The sequence below is a fragment of the Podarcis cretensis genome (assembly GCF_951804945.1).
Source record: "Podarcis cretensis genome assembly, chromosome: 14".
NCBI classification, from domain to species: Eukaryota; Metazoa; Chordata; class Lepidosauria; order Squamata; family Lacertidae; genus Podarcis; species Podarcis cretensis.
The window spans coordinates 53,673,031-53,694,661 of NC_137183.1; the positions used below are offsets into that span (position 1 = coordinate 53,673,031).

Below are 21,631 nucleotides of genomic sequence, written 5' to 3' on the forward strand. Positions count from 1 at the left end.
TTCCCTCTTCTATCATTTTTACCCATATATTTCAATCTGCCTTCCATGCTCCAGGTCATAGATCTCTTCACAAGTGTAAACATCATTTACATATCCCACTGCTGTTTCCTGTTTGGTCTATTCCTTTTGAATAAGTTATACTCAATTTCTACATTCCAGTCATGATTCTCATCCCACCAAGTTTCAGCAAAGCCTATTAAGCCATTTTTGCCATCCTGTATTAAAAGCTCGAATTCATCTTGTTTGTTTCCCATACTCTGTGCATTAGTACAGAGACAACTAAAACCAAGAGTCATTCCCTGTACCTACTTCCTTCTTGTGGTTTCCTGCCTTTAGCAGGTTTCTGGATCACTGCTTCAGTTTCCTATGCATCAATGAAGCTATTATGCCCAGCACCAGGTGTTCCCCTGTCATCTGTTATATTCTCTCTCCCCCCCTTTCCCCCCACCCTTTCAGGTTTTAGTTAAAAGCTCTCCTGATCAGGTTCATGATATGTAATTGCTTGTGGTTGGCTTATAAACCTTGGTTCATTTTAACTATGGCCTGATATTACATGCAGATGCTGTCACAGATGCTGTCTCAGTTGCTCATCAAGATACAAAGTCACAAGGCAAGAAGATTTGGGAAACAAATCAAACTTTGGAGAAACAAGCCATTGTTTGTTTGATTGCCTGTCAGACAACTCCTGTTTAACATGTGGTTTATGAAATAAACTATGACTTAAACCAGCTGTGGCTAACCAATGCCCTGGACATTTGATCTGCCCCCTCAAAGACCACACTGATTTTGCAGCTGCTGCAGCAATAAATAAATAAATGTAGACACAGCAGTGGGGTATGGCCTCTGCCCAGCCTAACAGTTTAATGGGGGTACATATTGCCTCCTCCCCAGACACCGGGTCAATCACTTGATGAGTCAGGAAGGGATGATAACCCCCTCCAGCTCAGCTGTTCTGTATGGAAAAGCTGAGAGAAGACTCTGTGCCTCTGAAAGCTTAAGCAGGCCTCTTTAAGATGCTCTTGCCTCCAAAAATAACTTTTAATTCAATCTGTTTGCATTGGTCTTGCTTCTGTCATCCTGTAGCCCTGTGAGGATACAAAGGGCTTGGCAATGAATGTTTTTTAATAACTAAGATCAGTGTTTCCCAACCTTGGGTCGCCAGCTGTTTTTGGACTACAACTCCCATCATCCCTAGCTAGCAACACCAGTGGTCAGGAATGATGGGAATTGTAGTCCTCAAACAGTTGGAGACCCAAGGTTGGGAAACACTGACTTAGATCAAAACATAACTCAGCCTTTTGGAGATCGGCAGTATGAAAAACCAGGAGGCTCCTAGAGAGAAAAGTTTAAATATTTCACAGTGGCTTCTGGTGAACTCCAACTCTTATTTCTGAGACTGTGAAAGAGGTGCCATGTTCCTTGTATTTTTGATGGAGACCTCTTTTGGACCTCTCCCTCGCCCCACTTTAGGCATAGCATCGCCTTGCTACTTCTGGAAATACGGATGTATTTCAAAATGTCAGCTGCAGAACTGGACGCAGTCCAAGTTAGAAAATGGGTGTTTTGATCTCATGCTGCATTCATGCCCACCTCCAGCCTTTGAAATGCTAAATGTTAAAAATCCACACTGGAGCAACTTTAACCTTTCAGTATTATGCAGGGTGTTTCCCCCTTCTCTCCTCGAATGCTGCAACAAATTAATAAATGTCTGCATTTTCAGGTATGCATTGCAGCTTCTAGAGGCTGCCGGTGCTGGTTCTGAAGGGCTTTGTATGGTGATGATGAGCATAAAAGCAGCATTAGTATTCCGAGTACAAAGCCACACTCCTGCCTGTTTGCTTTGGGGAAAGAAGCAGGTGCCTTGGAGTGACCTAACATTTAACAGATACATTCAACTGTTGCCTTTTATTAGGTTCAGAAAGCTCCAGCATGCCAAAGTCACTTGCTTTGTACAACAGTCATTAGAAGACCACCTTTGGCACACTTTGTAAGATTCAGGCTTTAAAGAAGGACTCTCAGTAACCTGAAAGAGGCAAGTGTCAGGTTTATATGGGGAGTTACACCCAGACGAGAGTGGCAGGTGTTTGTAATAAATTTGCAGGTGTTTGTACAGCATGTAATAAATTTGCAGAGCATGCAATCATAAAATGTGGTGAGCAAAGCTGAGTTATTTTTAAAAAACAAAAACAACTTTCAGTTTTGGCTGCAGTCCTATGTGCATTTACCTGGGAGTAAGTACCACTGCATGTGATGGGATGTGCTTCTCGGCAGGATTTTCTTTGCTAGACAAAATAATGGACGACAGGTCTATTAGCAGCTCTTAGCTCTTCAGAGGCAGTTTTCCCTCGAGTAGCTTATGCTGGAGACAAACAAGAGGTCAGTTGGTTGCCCTTGCACCTTCTGCACTTTCCAGAGGCATTGCTGGAATGAGGATGCTGGGATGTTCAGTTCCAGAGAGTGCTTCTTTGGGTCTTATTTATACTGCCATCCTTGGTAGCACAGCCTTTGGGTGTTGCTCACTATTCCTCTTGTCAGTATCTCCTTGATGTGCCCTCTCACCACCCTTGATTTTATGGTGTATTATTGCACCGGCCAGTCACCCTATGTAATCTGCCAGTCAAAAATCCCTTTAAGTTTGATTGTTAAGTGCCCTGCAGTATCTGAATGACTGTCCACTCCGGTCAATCACTGGGGAGGGAGCAGTTTTGGTGAAAGCTTTGCTTATTAAAAATATATCCAGTCTCCATTCCGTTCCAAATGCCAGTCATCTCTGTCTCTGCCACTGCTACTTTTCCTGCCATGAGTGAAGTTTGTTGGGGCATTGTGTGAGCAGGCAAAGATGACAATGGAGGGTATGAAGGGTGCTTGGGGTGCCTGCAAATGTTTGGCACACATTTGTTTGGATTGCTGAGCTAATTCCCAATTTTGTGTGGTGCGAGAAAAACTTATTCTAAGTCAACTTGGCTTGAGTCTCTGAGGAGCTTGCCATCACTACAAAAGGCCCCCCTTTTTTCTTCCTATATACAGGGCCATCTTTACCTGGGGGTGCAAAGGGTGCTGGGCACCTAGGCACTGAATTCTGGGGGGCACCAGGCGCCTGCCGCTGAAGCTGCCTATGCTCTTATCTACCTGTTATGAAATAATAAATAATTTTGACCAAGCTAGAAAAACAAAATACATATACAGTGGTACCTCGGGTTACATACGTTTCAGGTTACATACGCTTCAGGTTACAGACTCTGCTAACCCAGAAATAGTGCTTCAGGTTAAGAACTTTGCTTCAGGATGAGAACAGAAATTGTGCTCCAGCGGCGTGGTGGCAGCAGGAGGCCCCATTAGCTAAAGTGGTGCTTCAGGTTAAGAACAGTTTCAGGTTGAGTACGGACCTCCGGAATGAATTAAGTACTTAACCTGAGGTACCACTGTATACCTAGGTATTACAGAAATGCATTCCTACTGTTTCACTAAAGGACTTTTGATTTTGTGCGCTCATTTATCAAAAACCCACCGCACCAGTGGTGGCGCTTGTCATTCACAACAGCACTTTTTAATTTCATCACTTACAGTGCTGGGGCGCTGGGTGGATCTTTGCACCCTGGCGGCACATATGCTAAAGACGGCCCTGCCTATATACATAAAAATGTAAGCCTCCATCAGAGGATTTGCATAAAGGCAGGGCGAGAGGGAGAAAAGGAAAAGGCGGGTTTTAAAATGGTGGTTTTAAACAGCATCAGAAGTTTGAATAAAGAAGGGGTGGAGGGACACAGAGGAGCTGTGAGGTGATGGGGATTCAGGTGAGGTATAAAAGGAGGGGTGAGGGTTGGCAAGGAGGGTAGGAAGTTTGGTGGGGGTAGGCAAGCAACAGGAGCAGCGGGGGCAGCCCCTCGTACTACATAAATGTGAAGTCTGTACTTGGAGCAGAGCATGGATTGAAAAATCAGCTCAAAACAATGGTTGTGTGAAGCAGTCTCCAGACATGGCAATAATGCAGAAGTGAGATCATTCCATGGGAAAATTCTGCAACAAAAAAGAAGCAAAGACTAGGGAAACTGCTTGGGTGAAATCAAATGAGAGAAATCGATAGAGGTAAATGGAAAGTGTTCAAAGAGAAATTAATGTATGCCCTGGGGCTACAGAAGCAACGTAGCAATAAATGCAGCAAGCATTTTAAAGGCCATTAAGACATGAGGAGTAGAAACTCAGTATAAAACAGAATTCAAAAGATTGCTGAATGTAGTAAAGAACATCACAATAAAAAAATAGAGGAACAGACTCAGCATAGAATGGAGCCTGGATATGTTATGAGGTTGCAACAGCAATACTTTTTCAAGGCATAGAAAGACTCTAATGTTTGGGGAAATAAATGATAATGATGAAAAACTGCCTGGCAAGGAAAGCCCTAGAAATACTTATGCAAGAATTTAGATACTTCCAGTTCTGCTGATTCATATGGGCAACATCCAGAATTCCAGCTCACTTCTCTCCCTGCCCCAATCTCCTCCTGCTGCCACATTTTCCCTTCCATGCCCTGGAGGTGAGCAGGTGAAGGAAGGGGACAGTGGTGGCTGTTATATTTTGACAATTTTGGGAGCGGGGAAAGAATGCACAAGAGCAAACCTGATGAACCAGCCAAACCAATTCTTTGCTAACTTTGGCTGGGCAGTTAAGTACTGCCATTTTCATGTCCAAAGAGGTTGCTCTGTTGCTATATAGGTAAATGGGTGGGCCTTTTCTCAGCTCACCTGGCTAGATGCCATGTCATCCTAGGATGGAGAATAATAAGCCAAGGGGTACTGTGTGAGAGGGAGAGTTTTGGCTGATTCTGGTGGCTGGAGAAACAGAAACATGCTTGCTCTGTGCTGAACTGAAAGTGGTGACTTGGAGCATCCCTGAAAAAAGGCAAATATGTTTGTTTTTTAATGCTGTGAGCCCCCTCCATCCTGTGCTCAGGTTGTGTGTATGTGTAAACAAAACCATATACAGTGGTACCTCGGGTTACATACGCTTCAGGTTACATGCACTTCAGGTTACAGACCGCTAACCCAGAAATATTACCTCGGGTTAAGAACTTTGCTTCAGGATGAGAACTGAAATTGTGCTTCGGCGGCGCGGCAGCAGCAGGCGGCCCCCATAGCTAAAGTGTTGCTTCAGGTTAAGAACAGTTTCAGGTTAAGAACAGACCTCCGGAACGAATTAAGGTACCACTGTATCCTAAAGATACCATAGCCTCCACTGACCTTCATTTCAAGGAAAACGAACCCCGGGAAAGGGCAGGCACCCCTGAAGTCTTTTGCCACTCGGAGTTTGGAGTGGCGTGCGACAATATTGTGAGTTTGGCCCATGAAGTACATAGAACTTGGCCACACACTGAACCCTTTTACGTGAGATCAGGGACGTCATCCATTGACTGGTGACAACAGTGGGAAAGAATCTCAAGTGGATCCCAGTAGGAATCCCCGTCCCTTACACACAGAGCCATGCGTGTAGAGGGCATGGATGGTGCCGTTTGCTGAGAGAATCCAAGCAGATGCTTATAATCAACCAGCTGAACGAGTGTTTGAGTGCACTAATAGCTGAATATGCCCTTGTATCAATCCTGTACATGCTTGACTTGACATTATAGTTGAAGGGGAACAGAGCAAGAAATGAAACAGATCAAAACAGTTTGCTCTTGATAGCATGTGTACTTACTCTAATAACTTTATGGACTGGGGTTGGTTTCCTCGTAATGTTTTGTGTTTCCCCTTAAGGCTTTTGTTTTGATTCAGTGCTTACTTTAATTTCTTCTCCAACATTTGCACTCCTCGCGGCTTCCTACACATGACAGTGTCTTTCTCGCTTCCTCTCGCCCCGAGCCTTGCTTCCTCCAGCCTATTTTATCCCAGCTGAATCTTGCTGCGCCTTTTCGTTCTGCTTTCTGCATGTGTACAGAAACTGGAAAAGGTCAGAGCACACCCCTTTGGCACCTCCCTTGATGTGATCTCTTTTCCAAAGCTTTAAAATAGTTAAATAAAGTGCTGTAGCATTTGTTAAATTGGGCCTAGATTTCACATTGTGCCTTGTGAGATACACATACCTGGGCAGGCTACATAACATTTGCAAAGGGTAAAACTAAATAGATTCAAAATTGAGTCTCTCTCTCTCTCTCTTTCTGGTTGCTATACGAGCTGAGCGTAGTTAATGATCTCTGAAGATTGACTCTTTTTAATGTGAATGCCTAATAGCACCCAGCTGGTACAATGTTCATCTAATGTTCCTGTTAACATGTTGCAGATTCCAAACAGATCAAAGAATGGGATGAATCCTTTCGCTCTTCTCTAGATCAACTGCCAATTTCTTACATAGAATGTAGAGCCGGTATTTTTAAATACAAGTCATGCTGAAGAAAGAAAATATCCAGGTTTCAGAAGAGGTTTGGGCAGGATCTAAGTTACTTGTGCAATAAATGTGCATTTGTTTAAAATTGGAGCCTATCCCTTTCTTATAGATTGGGTGGATGGGTGTCAGTTGCTCATTCCAGTTTAGTCCCTGTACTGAACATTTGTGTTTGCTTGGTCTTAGCCTAAAAAGTGGGGCAGGAATTATATAAATAAATAGCAGCAATTTAAACAAAAGCTATATATGATTATGAGTTTGGGGAAGGTCAGTCTGGATGATATCTTTGCATCCCTTCCAGGCCTGTGATTCTGTATCCAGTAAAGGCTAAAATCTAGTAGAGGAGGGCAGGACCTGCCAAACCAGTTAAGGAGATGGCTTTGGCTGGCCAGTTGAGCGCCCTCATCTGCATCCCAAAGAATGAGCTAGGTTGCAAGAGCTACAACTAAGTGATGTTGCTCTCCAGGAAAGTGGGGGTTAGACATTTCCCTCCCCTCTCCTCACCTGGCTGGATGCCACATGTTTCTTGGTAAAAGAGCAATAGCCAGAGTTGTGTGTCTGTGCGTATGTGGAGTGATGCTAGAAGCTGGAGAACAGAGACAATCCTAATGGGGAAGCGAAAATCTGTTTCAGTGTTAATGCTGTGGGCCCCCGCATCCTATGCTCAGGTTGCATATGTGCGTAAATAAAACCATATATCCTAAAGATGCCACAGTCTTCTTTGACCTTCATTCCAAGGAAACCAAACTCTGGGAAAAACACTTGGAACCCCTGGAGTCTCTAAGCACTCGGGGATTGGGGTGACGTGTAACAATATAAGGGCAACATTAGAAACATTTGCACTTTTCTTAAGGGTTTTTTTAGTTTTTTATTCTATGAGAGCTACGTTGGGGCTTTTGATCTTTTCATAATTATTTGTTTTTGGTCATTAAGGGCAGAGTCGTTTATGCATGTTTGAAAATGAACCATATACCCATCTCTGTTTTGATTCTGGTTGTTCTCGCCTCGTAACCCTTCCTGGCTCCCACACGTGGTTCAGGTGCTCTGGCAAAGCAACAACCCACTTTAGGTCCTTGATTTTACAGAGCCAAGTTTGAAAATCTATATTGCACTTCTAATCTCTCATCTGTGCATTTCCTAGTTCCAAAATGGGCCTCAGCCACTGGGCTTGCTCTCAACTCTTGTCTGCTGCAATTTGAGTATCAATGAAACATGGTCTTCTCCTCTGGCGCCTCTGAAGCAGCAAAGTATATGAGACGTGACTCACAATGACACTTTGACTGGGGAAACAAAAGAAGCATCCATTTTCTCATTCAGCTGCCACAAATTATCCTCTTTCCTCCAGGATGGTGGTGGGGAAAGACAATGACATATAGGGAGAGGACTGGATATCTGCAAAAGCATCACTAGCCCCACTGCACACAATTACCACCATCTGTATCCCAATTAAGCTACAAAGCCTGCATGAGAATACATAGTATGGATGAAATTGGCTCTACAAAGTACATTCCAAATCCTCTTTTATTACCTCTCGCCTTGCCTCAGTCATCGATGCTACTCTTCAACAGGAGATGCATGCTGTCCATCCAGCCTTTCCTTTCACCAGCATCCATCTGCTGTTCTCCATCCATGGAGAATGCTCTCTTGCTTCCACTTTCCCTTTCTTTCATTGCAATTGAAATTTGGCGAATCTCCAAACCGCAGCAGGGATATCAAGTTCCACGGAGGGGATGGGCATCAGTTTCATGTTTCTGCAGAACTCTGGAGTTCAAAGGACAGTCAGAGGGCTAGCAGATGTCTGTCACAGTCAAGACCAGCTGCTTCTGTTTGGGGTTTATTTGGCTGCCGTTCTCCATGCTCCCCACCATGTAACTTGATGGAGCATTTAACTGTTCTCGCTATGAGCAAAACCATCCCTGCCATCCCAGATAGAAATTGATTTTGGAGCTCAACAGCTGGACTGGGTTTGTCATGAGCTGCAGAAGAAAGCGAGGCTGGCATGTTGGCAGGTGTTTGCAGAATGAGCTTGAGCAGTTGGTGCATCCTCCAACGAGTAGCCCATGAGATGTTGTTGGATGCTACGCTGATGCAGATACTTGGACTCATAGAATAGTAGGATTGTTGAGGTGGAAGGGACTCCAAGAGTCATTGAGTCCAACCCTCCCACAATGTAGGAACCACAGCTAAAGAATCATTGACAGATGGTCATCCAACCTCTGTTTAAAAACCTCCAGCTTGCTCCATCTCCCATGTGACAGGCTGTATATGTCCTCCCAGTCTCCTTTTATCCAGGCTAAACATAGCTCCTTCAACTATTCCTCCTAAGGCTTAGTTTCCAGACCATTGACCATCTTGGTCGCCCTCCTCTGCATACATTCCAGCTTCTCAATGTCCTCCTTAAACTGGAGAGTCCAGAACTGGATGCAGGACTCTCAAGGTAATGAGTCCAGTGAGAACTATTGGAAAGGCTTCTACAGAGGCTGGGTAATTTCTTACCCCTCACCTGTCTCCAGCTATTCTCTCATGCCCCTGGGCATCTTCTCATTGGTGTATGATGCAGCCCCCCCCACCCCCGAATATAAGCCAGTCTGGGTCTGGTCAGTACCTTGTTGGAAGATTCCCTGGGAGCTTTACATGCACTGTCTTCATCACCATGGTGGAAGAAAGCTCGAGTGCTGAGCAAGCAAATAAAATACCCCAATACACACACCACTGCCTGCTTCAGCCACTCTGCTTGATTGTCCCTCAGACTGTGTGATGAGAACTGTGGGTCTTTCTACTGAAAGAACTCTGAAAAAGTACATTGGGCACCAGAATCTTGTCTGTGTTTAGGGCCTCTTGCCTAGGCACCTGTTATTTGAAGGGCTGCTGAGATCCCCTGCTCAGTCCCTTCTCTGGGGGTTTGAGGTAAGGAGAGGCTGATATATTTCCTCGAGCATCCTTGCCTTGTCAAAATCCGCTCTGTGTGTGTATGTGTCTACTTTTGTTTGGTATCGGTGGCATTTTCACAGCGCATCAATATGCTCGAGGAAGATGAAACTGTTCTCGTATCTCGCTCTTTTAAAGAATGAAATGTGAAACAAATTTCATGGTGGATTATCACTCAGAAGGGCTTTTCCATTCATCACCAAGCCAGTAATTTCCCAGATAATACACTGCATCGGGCGGGCGGTTGAAGGAGGGTGTGTGTGTTCTAAAGCTCAGCTGGTAAACACTAAAAGAAGCAAATTCCATTGTTTTGCATTCAAATAAATAAGTAATTAGGATGTACTAATAGTCTTGGCTCTTTCCCTCTACTAAAAGACTGGGGAAACTAACCTCTCCATGTTCTTCTTGTCATTGTTCTGCGTTCAGGCTATCAAATCGCCTACCGTCTGGCAACCAGCAGCCCAAACAAGTTCACCACTGTTGAAGTTGGCTCCACCGTCAGGCAGTTTGTGGCGACAGATCTTCTCCCTGAGTCAGCATACATCTTCCGAGCGTCTGCCAAGACCCGGCAGGGCTGGGGGGAGCCTCTGGAAGCCACAGTCATCACCACGGAAAAGAGAGGTAATGGCAGCAGCTGCGGGGGGGGGGGTGCAGTCATGACACTCTGTTTCCTGTAGTTGTCCAATGATCCTCACCAACTCAGGGAACAACCATTGATGCTCCTGCACTGATCAATCTGGGATAGAAGGGTTAAGAGGTTTCAGGAAGTAACCTGGACCTCTGTGGCTCAACCCATTCCATGCACTTAACCTTGCAGGGTTGTCTTTTAGAGGGTCAGCTTATTTGCAAGTAGGTCATGCTGGAGATATACGGTGCCTTTTGTAATAAAACCATTTGTTTGCAAACAATCAGTGAGCAGATGGGGACCAAGCCCCCCTTGCAGGCAATATTGACAGCACATAGCACTAGAACATGCCAAATGGAGGGGCAGGGAGGGGTACGTACTTCAAATCCTATATAGCACCAATTAAGTCCGATGGCCCACCAGTTCCTAACCACGTCTGCTGCCACATCTGCTGCAACCTCCAAGCCCTGTGCGATCCTGGTGAAATGCCCTGAAATTTTGGGCATTTACAACCATCTGCATCTGTCAGGCATCTCTGAATGAGCAGTATCCCATTCTCTTTAAGCCTATCCATGTGAGCATCCCTTTCCTCCCCCCCCCTTCCCCAAATAGACACCCTTCCATAGAACAGAAAGGAGAGTACTCTTGTTCTGGAAAGCATCTTTCTCCGCTCTCCTTCCCTGTCCAAGATAAAGCTAATTTAACAAAACTATGTGAGAGACACTGCTGTGTGCCTAATAGCTGCATCACATAATTTCCTTCGCTCTTGTAGCAATAACAATGGGCCCCATTACTGTTAAGCACTTAGGGTTCTCTGAATACAAGAGCCGCTGTATAAAATACAGCCTTCCCCCCCCCCCTAATGTATGGCCTTGTGTCCTGCCTACATCACACCCTGCTGAGCAATCAGAGAGAAAAGTAGTTAGGTTCCTAAGAACTGGATGGCGTAAAAACACAAATTGACCGTGCATGTACTAAAATTAGGGGGCAACTACGCGCGAGGTTTGCTGTACAGCTATGCATTTAAGTGCAGGGGAGGGTACTTGGAAATAAAACTCGTAAGTTTTTACTTCGCACCTCCCCAGCAGCGTCCATATAGAAGCATTTGTGCCCCACTTTTCAGCTAAAAGGGCTCCCAGTAGCTTACTTGCAATAAATTAAAACAAGATAGCCCTGCCCACAGGCTTACAATCTTAAACAAAACGCAACATGCAAGGGGAAAGGGACAGGGAGGGGAGAGGAAGAAAGCAAACTCAGGCACCACTACTTTAATAGTAGCACTTGTAATGACCAGGTGGCACAGAAACAGTTCAGGGGCAGGGGGTGCCTGAGAGAGCAAGGCTGATGAATGAGCCCTGCTTCTCATCTCTCCCACGGAGGCAGCTGGGTGGAAGAGGTTCTGCCAGGTGACAGCTGAGGGGAGAGTAGGTCTGATGGAGCTGGTCTTTCATTAGAATGGCAAATGGCCTAATATCTAAAGGCAAGCACAGACACGAGATGAGGATGAGCCAGGGAGGCACAGTTGACGGAGGATCTCGGAAATAGGTTTGCAGGATAAACCAGCATCTTTCCATACCGTGTGGTGTGGCTCTTGTTTTACTGTCACATTTGAGCAAAACTGGAAAGGATGTGGGTCACAGTCCTGCCACGCAAAATGGCAATTGTGCATCCAGTCCCTTTTTCTTCTCTCTGTCATGTTTTGTAAGGTGATGACAACATAAAAGCGTTTATTTCCCCTCCCCTGTTCCATATTCTAGGGTGCTGCTGGGGCTGGGCTGTGCGTATGATGTGACCACATCCTGCCCTGTTTTCCCCTTGCGGGAAGAGAATGAGAAACTGGACGTGGGGTTGGTGTTTCTGACGACAACCCTATGATCAGCATCTCACTTTTTCCACCCTAAAATTGGGGTGGAGCACTTGGGAGTTGGACACTCCAAAATTTAAATTTCATTCACATTGGACTGGGAATTGGGCACCTCTGTAATCCTTTAAGCTCCTTTAGGAACCTATGTGTCAGTCGGTTATGTAGAAATACAAAGCATGTCCTGAGCTCCTTATAGCCCAGTGCACTTGTTAAGACCAAAGCAGCCCTGGATTTCTATAATCCTATGGATTTCAGTGTTACAGAGATGCCCTTTAGGCTTTCGATGCAGCCTGCCCGGAGTGGAGCTGCGAGATTCTGCATGGCAATCCCTGCTGCTAACAAGAAATCACTTTTTCTCGCCCTGTTTGAAGGAGGGACAATAGAAAGACCCCCCCACATTATTTCAAAGAACTAGATTATTTAGGGTGGCAGCACCAGCACTTTGGAACTCCCTGCCAATTGATATCAGGCAGGTGCCTTCATGGAATTCTTTTTTTAGACAAGCCTACCCAGAAGCTCAGGACGCGGGTGGCACTGTGGGTTAAACCACAGAGTCTAGGACTTGCTGATCAGAAGGTCGGCAGTTCGAATCCCCGCGACGGGGAGAGCTTCCATTGCTCTGTCCCAGCTCCTGCCAACCTAGCAGTTCGAAAGCACGTCAAAGGGCAAGTAGATAGATAGGTACTGCTCCGGCAGGAAGGTAAACGGCATTTCCGTGCGCTGCTCTGGTTTGCCAGAAGCGGCTTAGTCCTGCTGGCCACATGACCCGGAAGCTGTATGCCAGCTCCCTCGGCTAATAAAGCAAGATGAGCGCCGTAACCCCAGAGTCGGTCACAACTGGACCTAATGGTTAGGGGTCCCTTTACCTTTACCTTTTTACCCAGAAGTTTAGAAAGTTTGCGTGCATTTTAATTTACTTTAGTCTGTTCTATTGTGGTTTAAACTTTCTGTATGTTTTAAACTATGGTTGGTTGCAATTTTTTTAGCGATAAATTTTATTGTTTTATCATTTTTGCGAACCGCTTTGAGACTTGCCGATCGAAAGGTCGGCAGTTTGAATCCCTGTGGCGGGGTGCGCTCCCGCTGCTCGGTCCCAGCGCCTGCCAACCTAGCAGTTCGAAAGCACCTCTGGGTGCAAGTAGATAAATAGGGACCGCTTACCAGCGGGAAGGTAAACGGTGTTTCCGCGTGTGGCTCTGGCTTGCCAGAGCAGCGATGTCACGCTGGCCACGTGACCCGGAAGTGTCTCCGGACAGCGCTGGCCCCTGGCCTCTTAAGTGAGATGGGCGCACAACCCCAGAGTCTGTCAAGACTGGCCCGTACGGGCAGGGGTACCTTTACCTTTACCTTTAAAGAGTATATAAATTTCATGAGGGAGAGAGAGAGAATGCAAGAGTCAGCCGTGGTTCCTGCTTTAAGGTACACACATGAGAAGAGAGAATCCAACCCCCCTGGGGGACCAGCAAACATTTGCTTCCTCCAAAAGAATAACCCTGAGCACTTAAGCGCCAACCTTTGTATCGCCCTGTAAGGCTCCCGCCATCTCTGAAGCTGATGGCTTTCTATTCTTCTGGCATGTCTGCTGATAGAGGGCTGCTGAGAGGTGCTGAGCCATAAAGCAAACGTTCCCAGGGAGGCAGGGCAAGAGAGGAACTCAGGAGACAAACTCTTCTTTGTGGGAAGTGGCTGGAGGTTCCCGAGCTGCTGTACGTCCCTCTTTGTGGAATCGGGAGCCAATGGGGTGGGATGAAACGAGTTGTTTAGAGGCCAGCCACCGTGGCTTCGCTGATCAATGCCTGCTTTATTACATGCCACACATTTTAATCAGAATCGATAAGCTCCATGATAAACAATTAAACAATTATTCCTCACTCTATTGAGTTTTTCGGTTGAAATCAATGGGTGCTGCTTTGGAGAGACAGTTCCAGGGTGAGAGCGCTCTAGTATGGCGTCCCTTCATCGTGTGAGAGGGTTAACCATTCACTGCCTCCAGAGATTTCCTGGCTGCTTGTGAGAGGCTGGCTTATTTAACGCTGGCGCTTCAGAGTGATTAAGTGCAGGGACTCAAGAAGAGTCCCTGCCTGCTTCGCTCATCGGGCTTGCCCTAAACTGCTGTACGGCACTGCAGGGATATTGGCGCATGTGTGTGCAACACAACCATGTGGGAAGTGTCCATTTTGCTAGGGGAGGCAAATCTCCTCAGCTTAATGCTATCTATTCCAGGGCGGCAAATGAGCTGCCCTCCAGGGATCCTGCAGGACTCCCATCCAGTGGTGTAGGAAGAGGGTGCTGTGGGGCGGTCCCCCACCCCCGGGTGCCATCACTGAAGGGAGGGTGACAAACTGGAAAAAAAGTAAGTACAGTCATACCTCTTGTTACGTTTGCTTCTGGTTAAATCTTTTTAGGTTGTGTCCTGTGGTGACCCGGAAGTACCAGAAAGGGTTACTTCTGGGTTTTGCTGCTCGCACATGTGCAGACGCTCAAAATGATGTCATGCACATGCGCAGAAGCGGCGAATCATGACCCGTGCATGTGCAGATGTGCAGACGCGGGTTGCGTTCTGCTCATGTTGCGAATGGGGCTCCGGAACATATCTTGTTCGCAACCAGAGGTACCACTGCATTTTAAAAATAAACTTATTGAAGCTCCTCTCCGAGAAGTGGGTGGGGCTTCCCAGGTCCCGCATGCCACCCTCCTTCCCTTAGGACCTTCACCCCACCCCCAACCCAGCTGGCCAATCAGCTGCGGGCTGCAGGCGGGGCGAAGGCAAGGAAAGGGCTGATGCTGCCAAGGCTGACGTCCTTAGCCCCCCGCCAGCAGCGGATGGGTTTTTGGGGCCATGGCGGCAGCCTGCCGAGGAAGCAGTGGCCTGTGCGCAGAGGGCAAGGCCACAGCGGCCACCAACAATTGTTGGGTTCTGCAGGGTGCGGGTGCCTTGGATGACCTCCTGGGCCGCTAAGCCAAAGCTGCTTATGCTCACAATGTTCAGTAAATGAACCAGAAAATAACACTTGTGACTGTATCTTATTTTTCCTTCTTTTAATAATTTGAATGTGGGGCAGGGGGGGGGCAAGAAATTTTCCGCACTGAGTACCACGTGACCTTGCTAGACGTCTGCTCCCATCGTTCCCAGCCATCGGCCGTGCTGGCTAGGACTGAGGGGAGCAGTTCAAGAGCACGGCATTGACTCCCCAGGGTTTACTCGGAGGGCTATGGCTCCTTGCTGTCTTGGGCAGAGTTGCCTGGGAACAAACAAGGGATGTTGCAGATAATCGTAAAGAGGAGTTCATAAAAATGCCCTGTTTGATTACTTGAACATTTCTTTTCCGCCAGGCCTTTGGCTTTAAATTATCTGTGGCCTCCTTGAGTGGGTGGGTGGGATGGGGTGGGATGCTTTAACCCTGCCCTTTATAAATATGAATGTGTTTTAGATTTTCCCTTTTTAAAAAAAATATTTTTGTTGAATTTTATCCATATAACCCAAATAACAGAATAGAACTTCATGAGTCAAACACACAAAAACTGAACTGAACCAAGGCTGACATGGGATGTTATATTCATAAGAAGAAATAATAGCTCACATTCTTAGAACACAAGGGGGGAGTGGTGTTAGGGCTGGAATAATGTTGTGATTGGCATAAAAACAGAATGAACATGGTACAGAGAAAAGTTATATTGATCGAGGCTTTCTGTTAGCTGAATCTGGCCTTTTACAAGTGTGGGCGTCTGTTCCTTCCTCTCCATCTCACCTGCGTCACCTTTGGCAAACTGGGGCATCACCTCAGCGCTTGCAGAAAACACATTGAACTTGGCAGGGTGTAGGATCTAAGTGCTAGACTGGAGCATGACGCCAGTGACGACTGGAGGAGGGAGGGAGAATTGGAACAGAGGGCAAGAACCTGGGTGGAAGTATCTATGCAGGATGGAAAATTGGAGCAGAGTTCAATAAGGAAATTTCAGTCTCATGCAGCCTCTGTTCAAGCCATGGCTATGGGCTTTCTCAGGCAAAGTTCTCCACAACCATTTCATCTCAGCCTTGCATTGATTCTACCTGTGGAAACCACAGGTGTTCTCTGACCTTGGTGACCCTTGTGAAGCTTCCTTTTTGCTTTCACTTTCCTCAAGGCCCAGAGAAGCAAGGGCTGTTCAACAGGGAGCAGAATTGCCTCTTTTTAAAAATCATTTTTATTTGATTTTGCAAATTTATATTTGTAAAAATCCAAATATAAATCCATATACAGAGATTCCTCTGAATCTTGCAACTTCCCCCCCCCCCATCCCCTCCATGGGGTCCCATTTTGAACATTTACAACTGCATATTCCTCCATATAACTTTTATATCAGTCCATAATGTCCATGGTATTTGTTAAACTACAAGTGAAATCAAAATCCTGCCAGTGTTTCCATCTGCTTACAGTGGTCTCCTAAATAACTTAGAAATTTTCCCCATTCTTTTATAAAGTTTTTGTCCTCTTGGTTTCTGAGTTTTCCAGTCAGTTTTGCCATTTTGGCATAGTCCCATCAGCTTGGTTTGCCATTTCTCTCTTGTCTCCTTTCCATCTCTGTGCTAGTAACATCCGGGTAGCTGTTGTTCCATACATAAAAAGTATTTTCTGCTCCTTTGGAATGTTGGTGCCTATAATTCCTAATAAAAAAGCTTCTGCTTGTTGTTTTTTTAACAAAGGTTGTTTTAAACATTTTTTTCACTTCATTATATATCATCTCCAAAGCTTTCATTACCATACAAGTCTGCCACATATGATAAAAGGTACCTTCTTTTTCTTTACATTTCCAGTAGATATTTGTACTTGTCCTATACATTTTTTGCTAACTTACTGGGAGTCAAATACCACCGGTACATCATTTTCATATAATTTTCTTTCAGTGTACAACATGCCGTATTGCCTCTTTTAGCATTGATGCAACAACATTTTAATGTATTTTTAATCTTTTTTTTAAAAAAAAATAATTATTAAGGGCTTTTTTTTTTAATACAGTAAAGAGAAAAAACAGCATAGGCAAAAAAAAAAAAGAAAAAAAAGAAAAAACAAACATAAAATTTAGCATCATATAATGACCAACTTTTCTTCGTTTTTGGACTTCCTCACATCTCCCGCTCCTGCATTCCACATTAATAAAACTTTAGCCAGCAATTTATCACCTTATTTCCATTCTTAATATACACATTTTCAATATTTTGTCCCTAACTTTGAAAATTTTATCTATATCTTAAATACCTAATTTTGACATAATATTTATTCAAAGTTTATTATTCTCATACAATTCACGCATTCTCATAATCTTTTCAACTAACTTTATGGTGCCCTGTTATTTTCAAATCTCTCATCCTTCTTAACACTCATATAGTTTACAATGTTTTTGTAAATAATCCTTGAATTTCTTCCAATCCTCCTCCACTGCTTCTTCTCCCAGGTCTCGGATTCTGCCAGTCATTTCTGCCAGCTCCATGTAGTCCATCAGTTGCATCTGCCATTCTTCCAGCGTGGGCAAATCTTGAGTTTTCCAATATTTAGCTACAAGTATCCTTGCTGCTGTTGTTGCATACATAAAAAATGTTCGATCATTCTTTAGCACCCTCTGGCCGACAATGCCCAAAAGGAAGGCCTCTGGTTTCTTAGGGAAGGTATACTTAAATACCTTTTTCAGCTCGTTATATATCATTTCCCAGAAGGCCTTAACCCTCGGGCAAGTCCACCAGAGGTGAAAGAACGTTCCTTCAGTTTCCTTACATTTCCAACACTTATTGTCTGACAGGTGATATATTTTTGCTAGCTTGACTGGGGTCATGTACCACCTATATATCATTTTCATAATGTTTTCTTTCAAGGCATTACATGCCGTAAACTTCATACCGGTGGTCCATAACTTTTCCCAGTCAGCAAACATAATGTTATACCCAATGTCCTGTGCCCACTTTATCATAGCTGATTTAACCGTTTCATCCTGTGTATTTCACCTCAGCAACAAGTTATACATTCTTGAAAGTACCTTAGTCTTAGGTTCTAACAGTTCTGTTTCCAGTTTCGATTTTTCCACCTGGAATCCTAACTTTTTATCCAATTTAAAAGCCTCTTTAATCTGAGCATAATGTAACCAATCTCGCACTTTGTCTTTTAGTTTCTCCAGACTCTGCACTCTCCAATTGTCTCCATCTCTTTCTAATATTTCCCAGTATTTCGGCCATTTGACCTCCATATTGGGTCTTTTCACAGCTTTAGCTTCCATAGGTGAAAGCCACCTTGGGGTCTTATTTTCTAATAAGTCTTTATATTTTGTCCAGACATTAAACACTGCTTTCCTAACAATATGGTTCTTGAAATTCTTGTGAATCTTAACCTTGTCATACCACAGATATGCATGCCATCCAAAAGCATTGTTAAATCCTTCCAAATCTAAAACGTCAGTGTTTTCAAGAAGCAGCCAGTCTTTCAGCCAGCAAAAAGCTGCTGATTCATAATACAACCTTAAGTCTGGCAGGGCAAACCCCCCCTCTTTCTTTAATGTATTTTTAATCTTTGTTGGAAGCCGCCCAGAGTGGCTGGGGAGACCCAGCCAGATTGGTGGGGTGCAAATAATAAATTATTATTATATTATTATTAACATATGGGAGAACAAGTTGGGCTCAGTGTCGCTGCATTTGGGGATCTTCTGTTTATTGCCTACCATCTAAACTTTTTTCTAAGAATAACAACTTTTATATTTCATTCCAGAACGACCGGCTCCTCCCAGTGACCTGAAAGTCCCCCAGTCCGAAGTGACATCCCGAAGTTTGCAGCTACATTGGATTCCTGGGAGCGATGGGTCTTCTCCGGTGCGCTACTTCACGGTGCAAACTAAGGAGCTTCCCGGCGGCGAGTGGCAAACATACTCTTCATCCATCAGCCATGAAGCTACTTCCTGCTCAATTGACAGGTACCACAGAGAAACTCACAGCCAGAAATGGCAGGAGACACAGCACACCTTGACCACAGGTAGCACCTTCTGACCTCGGAGGCCCAGAGAGACTCCTCCATCATTGTAGGAAGGGGGTCAATGGCATTGCTTCAGAATTTGAGGCACATTCAGCACACATACATATATTCTGGATTATGTATGTTTTGATAGATTATGTCTGAATAGGATGAGAGTGTTGGAGATACGTGCAAATGTGTATGTGAATCCGGTCTTGGGTGTTTGATTTTCGTTGTTGTGTATACTGTGTATATACGGACAATGACAATAAATTTATCTACATGGCTTCCCCCAAATAACCCTGGTAACTGTAGTTTGCTATTGGTGCTGCAAATGATAGCTTTGTGATGAACTTCAGTTCCTATGATTCTTTCAAGGAAGTCATGTGCATTGAATATACACATGTATGGTGTGGAACTGTCCATACTTGAAGACCTGACTTGCAAAGAGAGGATCAAGCGGCAACCCTCCATCTAGTTGCTCTAATGCAGGCCTGCTAAAGTGAATGCAGTGGTTCTGGGAGTGAATAGGTTTTGGGTTGTGGCTCTGGGAATTCATCCAGAATAAAGTAATAGGTTATTGATTATGTTTGTACATATGGTTCTAGTCCTGGCACAAATCTGCAGTCCTGTGCCCCTCTTCCAACTCCACCTTGAAATCCCAGGTGCCCTTGAATGGTTTACAAGGACTCTGAGGTGGGTGGGTGTGATGGACGGCTATAGGATTGGGCAAATTTACGGAGGAGAGACTAGGCACACTGGGTATTCTCTGCCTCAAGCATCAGAGGCAGCAATCTATCTGAATACCAGTTGCTGGGAACTACAGGAGGGGAGAGGCTTAAGGATTTCCCACAGGCATCTGATTGGCCACCGTGAGAACAGGATGCTGGATCAGATAGATGATTGGCCTGATCCATCATTTTGATCTTGCTTTCTTGTTCACATGAAACAGGATGCAGTAAAAGGGACAGAAGCTGGATTCTATGGCACTGTGTTAAGTGGTGTGCAGAGACATTGCTTTCCTTCAGCCTTAGGTTGACTGCAGATATGCAATGTGTAATGCAATAGTCGTGACTGCTCCCCCACCCCAGCCTTAAAGGAAGTGCTACTGATTCTAGTCTACAGCAGTAATATTCTGACAAATCAGTGTAGGTGAACAAGTTCCGTGCAGATTTGTGCTTTGCCTTGGTGGGCGTGTGGTAGCATGATGGCAGCTTGCAAAGATCCACCCTGTTCTCCCTCCAGTCTTGTTTTTTTTTGGGGGGGGGGAGCAGCAGCCCTCATTCTCAGTTGGACTCCATGTGGAAAGTCTTTATCAGAGGGGAGAGTGAAATTTTAAACCCAGACAAATTGTTTTCCAATTGTTTTAACATGAGATAATTGGCAAACGGCTGGCTTTTCCCCTCCTCCGCCTTCTCCTCCTCCTCCTTTCCTTGCCCAGCCCGTCAGAAATGCAGGAAAACCCAGACCTTTGCAAAGTCCCTTTTTTGCAGCGATACTTGATATTCATTCCCCTCTGCTGCATTGAGATTCTGTCTCTGTGAGTTCCTTATCTTGTTTTCAGATGAAATGAGGGCAATTTTATCTGTATGGCCATACTGAGGAATAGAGAGATAACATCGCCCTGTTTAAACTGCGTTATCCAGCCTTCATTAGATTGTGCTGGAATTAAAATTCTTGAAGTGATTGCTTGCTGAAGCCACCCTGTACCTACAAGGAGACTTGCCACTTGCTGTTCATAACACACACACACACACACACACACACACACACACACACACAGCCCTCTGAAGGAAATGAGGCTCTTTTGAAAATCTTATTGGCATACCAGCAAAGGAAACTGGCTAATGGGATGCGGATTTTTGGCATCAAATTAGAAACTACCAGCTCACTGCAGTTTGAAAATGTTCAAGTGTGAGGAATTACTTCGTCGGGCAATCATTTTCACCATCAAAATAAAGGGCTGCAGGGCACAGGGGTGGTCTGTTTATTGAGCATTGATTCTGATGTGCTTACAGGGCTGTTACATGAAGCCATAGGCACCAATTCTATGGGACTGTATTGTTTTACTGGTACTGCTGTTGTGGGTTTGTCATGGATTTATATTCTTATACAGCCCAATGAATGTAGCGTCATGTACATGTCTGTGTGTGTGTGTGTGTGTGTGTGTGTGTGTGTGTGTGTTTGTGTGTGTGTGTGTGCAGATTCTGAGATTTGTTTACTACAAGTTTAATGCAAAATGTAGTTTTGGCCAGGGTAAAAAACCAAAACCATATTTGTATATGTATGAAGGACTGTGCTGTATTTGGAGAAGTGGAATGGACGAGCCCAAAGAGGGAGAGATGCACTTGGGCAGAGACAGAGGGAGAGATGTCTGTGTGATATGTTTGTGCATTAGTGAGTGACTGAGAAAGAGAGAGTGGTATTTGTGTGTTTGTGGTCTGTATGTGTGCAGCAGTGTGTGTTTGTGTGTGTGTGTGTGTGTGTGTGTGTGTGTGTGAGAGAGAGAGAGAGAGAGAGAGAGATATGACCAACCTGTATGTTTTCTTCTGGTCTTGGGGAAAGCTCCCTGTTGTTATTAGACTACAACATCCTCATTGTGTATATATTGGATGTGTGTGTGTGAATATTGTGTGATTTCCACAAGCAGGACCACCAGGACATAGCTGACTTCCCAGGGCAAGTCTGAGGTTTTCCAGGGGGAGCAGAAGTGACTATATTCTCTTTAGTTTTGTACTGTGCCACACAACCATTTTTTTTGATTGGTACACACAGCACTTCCTCAATATTCTCACTAGCCCAAAAAAGGTTGGGGACCCCTGTCCTGTTGTGAAAGAATTGATCAAATAGCAGCTATATCCTGCGGTC

The 21,631-nt window shown here is 44.9% G+C and overlaps 1 protein-coding gene across 8 annotated transcripts in view; it reads left to right on the forward strand.

The window, feature by feature from the left end:
* The window catches only part of SDK1 (sidekick cell adhesion molecule 1), a 659,529-nt gene that overhangs the window by 564,949 nt on the left and 72,949 nt on the right, over window positions 1-21,631 (forward strand). For all 8 annotated transcript variants that reach the window (XM_079953648.1, XM_079953647.1, XM_079953646.1 and 5 more), the window contains 2 exons: window positions 9,730-9,924; window positions 18,524-18,725. In XM_079953648.1, the coding sequence (XP_079809774.1) occupies window positions 9,730-9,924; window positions 18,524-18,725 (397 nt within the window). The remainder of the gene's footprint in view (window positions 1-9,729; window positions 9,925-18,523; window positions 18,726-21,631) is intronic.